We start from the raw sequence: 9309 nt of genomic DNA on the forward strand, positions 1-9309 counted from the left end.
ATATATAAACTATAGTTTGACACTAAATTCCCACAGGAATACCTATATGCCCATAAAATGGTTTATTCACATACAGACACATACAGTGCATGTTGTATGGTACCCAGCTTCATTAAATTACATCTTTATCATGTTAGGCAGTGCATGAAGAGTCTGCAATGTTTTGTTAATCAGCAAGCTCCCTTAATGAAACCCTACTAAAATGTAGATATTATCATTACCAATATACCACTAAAATGCCACATCCCCTTTGTTCCAAATTCTTACACCTTGCCATAATAGATTTAGATACACCCAGTGTTTTCTAAAACTTCCCAATAACTTCCCTTTACATAGTTTGTCTTTCTAGGTTTTGCTGGTTTGTGATCAACATTAATTCTGTCTCATTCTGAGCTGGTGGTTTTTCCTGCTCGTCTTGTTTGGTGGTGTCACGGCTTGTCAGTGTGAACTGCTCTAATGGTTCGGGGGAGTTTTCTTTGAGCGCATGCCACTTCTCTGGGATCAGTCCTTTTTCCACGAGGATCGAAGCCAGGTAGGAAAATAATAAAGTCGCACAGAAGGTGGCCAACATGCAGATAGTCACGACAGGCGCCCGCTGGACGTACACGCCGTCCTCCAGAGTGCAGCCTGGCATGCAGAGAAGAACCGGCAGACCCAAACCCGGCTCACCGCTCAGCACTCTCAACAGCACCCCGACGAGCAGGCCCATGATGGAACCGTAGCCGTTGGAGATCTTAAAGAACAGGACGCAGACCAGTTGAGGGAACATGATGGTGTAGGTGATGCCTGAGCCCAGGATCCAAAAAAACATGATGCTGCTGTGCAGAAAGGTGAGCGACGTGCCGACTACGCCCACTAACACCACGGTCACGTAGATCACCCACTGCAGCTCCCGTTCACTCGCCTGTAGGAGAAAACGACATTCCAAATAAACACAAGGCAAGAGAGAGACGCAGAACGTGCCTAGATCTTGTCTTCACCTTAGTCCTCAGGATATTCTTATAGATGTTGGACGTGAAGATGGAGGCGGCTGACAGCAAAGAAGAGTCTGTCGATGACATCACGGCGGCAGCTATTGCCCCGATGCCAATAATGGAGATGTAGCTGGGGGTGAGGTGCTGTAGAGCGATGGGCAGCACCTGACCGGTTTCACCTCGCTCATATGGTGAAGGGGAGCCGTATGTCGTCATGTTCCAGTCTGACGCGAAAAATAAACCCATCAACCACACATTTTTACCAATGACATCGTTCCAAAGGTTCCTGTCTAACTGCACCTGTTGATGCTGCGACTGCTCCGATTAGAATAGATGGGATTCCAAGCATGAAGATGATGGGAGCTGCGATGAAGCAGGTGATCCTGGCTGTGTGCGATGAAGCAGCTGACAGCGTCCTCTGGTGGAAGTCTTGATATCCCAGATTCCCTAAAGCCTTTACAATGAAACAGAAGCACTTTCTTTGGTTAGGAGTGAACTATGTGTAATTACAATAACCTGGTCTTGCTTTTATTCTTACATTTCAAAGTAAGTTAAACTCCTAACCAAGTTAAAGTACTTGGTTAGGAGTAAACTATGTGTAATATGATTATGTTTACAAAAGATCAGTGCATATTTGACAGCAACGGTGGAGGAATGGGGGATAAAATAAGTTCAACTAGCTGGTCTGGTCTTAAAATTTAGAGTTTACGTGTTCCGGCTGCTTGTCTAGTTTATGAGAAAGTTTAATTACACAGTTTCTGACAGCCTGTTTTTACAGTCGACCTTCTGACAACATGGGCAAACATTTTAAGTGTGAACTAACAGTCCTCACCAATAACAGAAAATTATCAATCCACTTCCATGCAGTTTCTCTCTCTATGGTCCCGATCCAGGGGGCCTGGTAGGTGAAGTTAAAGGCGGTCGTGGTGATGTCTGCTGAGTGAGGACACATCAGGGCAAAGGGAACACAGAGCCACTGCACAACAGACAGAACCACCGCTTGTCACACATGCATTTTACTTGACGACTTAATGTGGCAATTATTCAGGTAACAGGATGTCCCCACTGGAATGATTGTGTGGGAGGCGTGGAGACTTGTCACGAAAACACAAAGACGGCAATTTAAGGACGGTCGAATAGAAAAGAGGCTTTGCATCAGGCGGCAACTTTTGCTCAACCTAATTAATAACCCGCTCTGAAAAGCCTCGGGGCGATTCCACCAATTCTCACGTTTGGGCCAGAGTGGAGCTCACCAGGCTGAAAAATATGAGGGTTAGCTGGATGATGTCTGTGTAGGCCACCGAGTAGAGGCCTCCCAGCAGCGTGTAGATAATGGCCACCGCCGCCGAGAGCCAAATGCAAAGAGCGTAGGACAAATCCAGGATCACGCTCATTGTTGCACCTGTAAAAGAACACGAGCACGAGAAACACATTGGTCAACATTAAAACTGTTTCAGTTCATGTTTAACTTGATGCCTAGGTCTCCGTCATGTTCACCTCAATGCGTAAGTTTTTAGCTGTGAAACACATGTTTAAGCCCACACGCTGTTTTATATGTTTTTCAAGCAGGTGTTACTGATTTAGGGGGATGTGTCCTGGTTGTTCAAGTCTGAGTGAAATACTACCACCTCTGCTGCCTGAGGCTGACATGCGTCACTCCCCCTCCATATGTGAGGCACCTCCAGCAGGTATGACAGAGAGAAGGTCAGGAGGAGCGAGCATCTCTGTTAACACGTCGCTGTGTCATAACAGCCAGGCGACAGTAATCAGATTACTAGTGTTGAGTTGCCAGTCATATTTTCTACTGTGATGATCCCTTGTCATTTTACTAAAGGATATTTTTCCCTTGTGACATGTTTTTGTATTTTCTCTAGTTGTTTCTCTTGAAATCTGGGGGAAACAGGATTAAATAAACATTTGAATGAACTGATTCAATAGTTTCTTATAATAAATTTGACAGTAACATCCTCTATTAATTATTGTATTTAGACTATATTAGACATTATATTCAACAGTTACTGAATATCTTGCAACCGCTGGGTAAACGTTTTTACACAATCACTAAAACGCAGTAAAAGCTGGGATCCACTTCATTTTTAACATATATATTAAATATATATTTATGATTGATGTGACTTTTAATTTTACTTGTCGGTTTTAAACAAGGTCAGATCCATGAACCCGCTTCTATCAAAATGGAATAAACAGCAAATGACATATTTTCTCCATTTGTATAATGTCTTTAACACAAAGAGCCAAATTCCAGGTGTGAACTCAAATGAGGAAATTGATGTTGTGGCTGTGGTGCAAGACTTGATTTACGTAATCAGCACTGTCGTAACTTGTCTGCGGCAATTAATTTGGTGTCGTCTGAGCTTGTGAACCACAGTTGGGTTTAATAACAAGCTGTGATCAAAGGAATAAAGCTTTACTTGTCCACAGTTCAGCAGATAAGCAACAGGCTGAAGAAGACGTTTTATGTGAACCATGTGAGGTCACGTACCTAAACCAATGAGAGTTCCTGTCACCCAGATGATGTCAGACACCAGCAGCGCCACGGACAGAACGCCACTCACTACGTTTCCATACTTGCGCTGAAACGGATCCATCATTGTGACGTATTTTTGGTCCCGCATTGGCTTGGCAAAGAAAAGTCCACCTAAAAAGTTGTGTAACAGAAAAGATGACACGTTTATGATGCTACAATACTGCTCCTCTGGTTGCTTTGACACTGTCTTTGGAACTTCTGTCTGTTTTTGCAAAGCTTAAAATGCACTAGTTACAAAGACTTACACCAAAACAAACACATCGATCATAACAAAGAACCACTCTAATTCTATTCCTCTTTTACTCCAATACTGGGCTCCACTGATGTCCACTTTAAATATTTTTCCCAATGGTTGAGTGTCACAGTAATGTAAGTATATAGAAAAGCATGCGTTATAGAATAGTACACACATACTGTATGTGTGTACATGCATGTTACAGCACTTTTAAGAGCACGATACAAAGTTCTTTTTGTATTTGTAATTTGTAGAATAAAACAAATTAACAAAACAAAAGATAAAATGTAGTGTATAAAGAGTCTGCAATGTTTCGTTAATTATTAGTGATAAGACAAACTGGCTCAGACTCCAGGGGTTTAATATAAAACCTGGTCCCTGGTTCTTCCAGGACAGGCCTAATATTAACTGCATTGGACTCTCCGTGCTGGACGTACGATCCCACATGCAGCAGGACAAAGTCATTTCAAGTGACGCTTTCTACTGGGTTCCAGTAAGGTTTCAGCTTTCCTTCACCACTTCCAATAATGAAGTTCTGTGTCTCACCCGCGATAAAGGACAGAGCTGCAGTCGCTGGCATGACAGCCCAGGTCAGGCCCAGATCTGGACTGTACACGGCCTCGGTCAGGCCAACGATGTAGCCGCCGCCAACGAACGTAGCTGCAGGAGGCAGAGCCAGATGAGACACACAGCACTTAGGTGAAGCCTGAACATTTTGGAACTACATGAAAAATGCAACCCATTCGCATTCATCCCTCAAAGCGTCAGGGCGCTGGTTTGTTTTACACCGGCATCTCTGTATGCGTTTGCTCCTTTACTGGTTGGCGGTTGATTAAAGCAGGGGAGGTCAAGCCTGAGCTTCAAGAGCCACGGCCCAGTTAATTTTACAGTGATTCCTGCACTTACAGCCTCTAACCAGCAGAACACAGCAGACAGTTAACTAAAAAAAACAAAGTTAAAACTGATGCTTCTGTGCATTTAAAGAAAGCAAATGTAAAAGTATTTACCAGCTGAGGTAAATAAACTCAAAACTGATTTTTACTCATTTTATGCAACGTGCGCGTCCATGGACTGGATGCAGAAGTTATAGATAAAGGATAAATACTACAACATTATTGTAAAATCTTAGTCAAGAGCCTGGAAGCCCTTGTGTCGCCGTTGCCTGCCTTCTGGACGGAACACCCACCTGTCATGGTGAATATTCCCACCGCCAGGTTGATGTCCCTGTTCCCCAGCAGCGTCACCTCGGTCCGGTCCGCTTTGCTTTGCCTCTGCAGCCGCTTGGACTTCACGGAGGCCCAGATGCCGGTGCCCAGCACCATCAGGTAGAAGAGCACCATCACCACCAGTCCTGGGACGTTCAGGCTCATCGTGGCACTGGCTGACGGACCGTGTCTCCCACCGCCTCTCTGCGCTGCGTCTGCACGTCAAAACAAGCAGAACCGGATTCAAACCTACTTAATTACAGTTATACAGCTGCTCTCCAATAAACGATGGGGCGGGCAAATGTGCGGTTTTAATGTTTTTGGAACTACAATAACTACAAGAACTGCTACATTACCACACTTTCCTATTTTTAATGCATTTAAACTGGGGGTTTTCAGAGCCGGTGCGCCAGATGCGACTCTGCGCGCAACACAGCGATAACCCGCTGATTTACTGCGCCATAAAAAGTGATCCACTGTACAAACACTGAGGGAATAAACCATCACAACACCACGGTTTCTAATTATCAGAACTAACACCAGTATATTATTAACAAACTAAGTCAAAGCGTAGACCTCTGGGGGATCAGCTGTCCATGGCGGTGACCGCTGGGGCACACGGAAACCGCAGACGTTCAGGAAACAGACTTTAGGGCTGCAATTTACACCGAAAGAAAACGGGGTTCTGTTCTCTGAAAAATGACTTCTTCGATTGGTCCACAGCAGGTCCACCTATTAATTAACCCATGGAGTTCCGAAATCATAGCGTCATCATGTGGTCATGACATCAGAAGGTTTGTCACGTCACGACTTTTCTCACACATTTTTATGTATTCGCTGCCCTATTGTGAAATGTGTGTATTAATACTGTCCTTACAAATGTTTAAACATGAAACCTAAAACTAACACGTATTTGTGCACATCATATAAGCATAATGTTTGTTAACAGGTATTATGTTTATTGGATATAATGTGAAGTAGCAAAGTTAAAAAAGTAAAAGTAAAAAGTGTGTCTTCATCATCTAATACATCTTCAATATGACAGAGTGATCTTAGGATGATGATAGATGATATCAGCTGCATCTCTTCAGGTTTGTGTGTGTCTGAGTACAATGGTCTTTGTCCTTACCCTCTGCAGAGCCCCAGCAGACTGGGTATTTGGATGTGTTTCATCAACGGCTTGATGATTTGGCCGTGGGGTGAAGGGTGAACCAGTTTCTCCTGTTGTTTACCAGGTTTTATGCAATCAGTGCTTTTTGTCACACGGTTACTGCAGTATTACTTACATCCTGAATTTCAACCTCACCAGGTAGCTACAAAGACTTTTACTCTCCTATTAAGGATTCATCTGTTTTCAGTCACAGACTGTCAGTGTCCAGTTTTAAGTTAGGTGAGATACAGTATGTTGAATTAGAAGATGCTGTGTTGTTCACATGGCATAATTACAGGAGTCTAGTTCAAAGAGCTTTACAAGGACCGTTGGTGAAAAGAGAAGCTGTTTTTTTCACGTTTTTGCTTCAGCCAGACTTCAGAATAGGTTTAATAGAATATGGTACATAAAATGAAGAGTTTCAACATCATTATTAGAGACTGAGGCAGGAACATTTTATGTAATGATTCTAATTATTTTATAATGATAAAATGATAGTAAAAACACTTAATTACAGGCGTTGCTTATTCGTTTCTCAACCAGTCTGCAGCGTTTCCTGCTGTTAGAACAGGCTGTGAAGGCCACATGATAAGAAATAACTGCATGGGCGTCATTAAAGCAGCAGTCAGTTACTGAACTCTATTTCTTTCTGGCATCAAAAAATGCAGCTGCTCCCTATCAGCAGTCAAAACCTCGTTGCCCTTCCTCTCTCAAAGCTACATATCATTGAACTCTACACCACTTGACTAATAGAAATGTGCATCACAGAAGAAAACTCTCTATATGAACCGTGTCCTGTAGATTCCTGTATTATGGCAGATTCGGTTTGTGTTTCTGTATTAACACACACAAAATGTGCAAAGTCACATCAGGTAAAGAGTTGAAGTCTGTCTATAGAGTCTTCAGTTCAAAATAGAAAACCTGGTAGTTTGAGTGATAAAAGAAAAGCACTTTAGCTTTTGAATAGTACCTGGAAAATATGGCCACCATAATAAAACTGTGACTTACTGTATAGTATGACAAAGAAAATACTGGAGTCAAAAGTATATTTTCCTCTGCATGTTTAGACTCAAATCTTTAGCTTGAGCTTAAACCTGTGAAAGAAGGTAGAGTCGACCAGGAATTATCTCCACATTGTCTGGTTGTTTCCTTTTGAGGCATTGCATTAACGGGGTTGAGCTTATCACTGATTGGGTACAGTTTGTCTCACTCCGTCAGTATAAAATAATAAAGCAAAGATAGATATGAAGAAAAGCGAGTATTTGCAGTTTGGCTGTTATCTTTCTCAAGGATTCCTAGAATGATCTGTGCCTGCATGTTAGAGCTTCAGCAGTTTGTTCTGCTCTGTCTGCACCAGAAAATAAACAGGAGAGAAAAGAGAGTCTTGGTATTGGCCGACAAAAGGGCGTTTAAATGCGCTATATAAGTTCGGACCAATATAAGAAATAAGTACGCTGTTTGCTTCAGCTAATAACGTCAACAGTCAACAGTGAAGTATACTAAACTATAAAGGTACATTTGAATGTATTAAAATAAATATTTTTTACATTGGGACCTACTTAATTCTGAAGCCAGTACGCCCAACTCAAGGAAATAATAGATAGAAGTATGATTTATTTTACTTTGATAAATTACTAAATCAAATTTGGCAAATTATTAAAGCTTCGGAATTAACCAGTTTAATGTGACTTTGGCATCATTGGTTTATTCATAACGCTTGTACTATTGACAAAATCTAATACGCTGTAATAAATTTATTGTGTATTAATTCACAAGATATCGGTAATAATAATACTAACATATTAGGACTCCCTCCCTCCAGGAATACGTTATTCTATTTATCAGAGATAAACGCTGAATGTTATTAATATTTACCCTAATGATCTTGTGTCTGTCGCATATCGTTTAAAGGTCCATGCACATGCTTTTTTCATGCTCCACAATGCTAAAGAATTGGACCTTGATGTCTCAGTAAGGTGTCTCTTACTGCGCTGTAGTTCGCCCACACGGCCCGTCTGAAAATGTGTGTTTTAAGCTCTCGTCCACAACGCTCTATTTTTGGAGTGTGTCGCAAGCGAAGTTGATCGCCACACCCCTTTGAGGAAGCGCATAGCCGTGATCCGCCGCGGGAATCAAAAGTCGCAGTCACTGAATCGATTGTAACAGCTACACTGGCTGACTCGTCCTCGTAGTGGAGTTCAACCATACGTTTGATCCAAAATCTGACTCTGAATTCGAATGGGAGGCTGTTTAAGTGGTTACACTTCGGCTGGCGCAAGGTACGTCTAACTGGCAATTTCACGTTTAATTTAATTTATTGATTTATATACTACGCAACTTGATTAGCTGCTAACGCTAATACTAATGGTTGCCAATAAATTTCTACCTGTTTATTTCTTTCTTGTGCTGCTATGTGAAAATAATTTTTCCATAATGGGGTCTTCAGCTGCAGCTTATATTTTGCCGTATTTGTCTGTATTTAAGTGCCAATGTAGGAACAGTGAATGCCTACAGAGGCATGTTGTGACAGCAACTATTGCTTTGAAGATATTGCATGTGTTTATTACTTTTATTAATAAATTAAAATTTCGATAAATCTTACCTCAAGACGCCTGAACTAGTTGCCAAACCTACTGTCATGTATGGTTGCTGATCCAGGACTGGAGCCAGTATGATTGAATGTGTATTCATCACAGAACGCATTTAATATACAGTATATCATTCAATTACACATGCATGGAATAAATCAGTATCTCAGAAATTCATAAACAATCTTAGAACATTTTACTATTTACAGATTAATCATAATGTACCTGGGAACTCTGGTTTACAAACATAGTTTTGTTTCTAAATATATATTGACCTAATATTTTTAATTGCTTTTAGTAAGGTGTATGATATATCAAGTGCTAATATATAACTAATAGAAATGTAGTTATTGTTTTTTTCTTCATAAATTTGACAGTACTATGTCTGTATGTATCTCAAGTCGTTGCAGGTATCTAGCCTGTCTTGTTAGCTGGTGCTGGCGACTTCTAGGGTGAAGAGTCCAAGTCGTCATTCCATCTTCCCTGGTCTGGATCAGGGCAGTTTCCTGAGGGACAAGGCACCTATGTTGGACCACCTGTGAAATACCTAAATTATTGTTTTTGTGGCAATAACTCAATAAAGTTGAAATATTATAAAACATTTGTCTG

At 41.4% G+C, this 9309-nt stretch overlaps 1 protein-coding gene and 1 long non-coding RNA gene across 3 annotated transcripts; one reads left to right on the plus strand and one right to left on the minus strand.

The window, feature by feature from the left end:
* Positions 1 to 47: 47 nt before the first annotated feature.
* LOC114864141 (high-affinity choline transporter 1-like) lies at positions 48 to 7271 on the minus strand. 2 transcript variants are annotated; one of them, XM_029164805.3, is made up of 9 exons: positions 7121 to 7271; positions 4944 to 5177; positions 4304 to 4417; positions 3478 to 3633; positions 2228 to 2376; positions 1807 to 1950; positions 1275 to 1428; positions 981 to 1198; positions 48 to 904 (listed from the first exon to the last, which is right to left on the minus strand). In XM_029164805.3, exons 2-9 carry the CDS (start codon positions 5125 to 5127, stop codon positions 329 to 331), a joined length of 1695 nt encoding a protein of 564 aa, XP_029020638.1. In that variant the 5' UTR covers positions 5128 to 5177; positions 7121 to 7271; the 3' UTR covers positions 48 to 328. The 2 variants fall into 2 exon arrangements, with proteins under 2 accessions (XP_029020638.1, XP_029020637.1); XM_029164804.3 differs by lacking the exon at positions 7121 to 7271 and adding an exon at positions 5539 to 5696.
* An 874-nt stretch (positions 7272 to 8145) lies between these two features.
* LOC129604744 (uncharacterized) lies at positions 8146 to 9299 on the plus strand. Its single transcript, XR_008695925.1, has 2 exons — positions 8146 to 8391; positions 9102 to 9299. It is a non-coding gene; the product is annotated as an uncharacterized LOC129604744 (long non-coding RNA).
* Positions 9300 to 9309: the final 10 nt, after the last annotated feature.

Source organism: Betta splendens, chromosome 10 (genome assembly GCF_900634795.4).
Source record: "Betta splendens chromosome 10, fBetSpl5.4, whole genome shotgun sequence".
In the NCBI taxonomy this organism is placed as follows: Eukaryota; Metazoa; Chordata; class Actinopteri; order Anabantiformes; family Osphronemidae; genus Betta; species Betta splendens.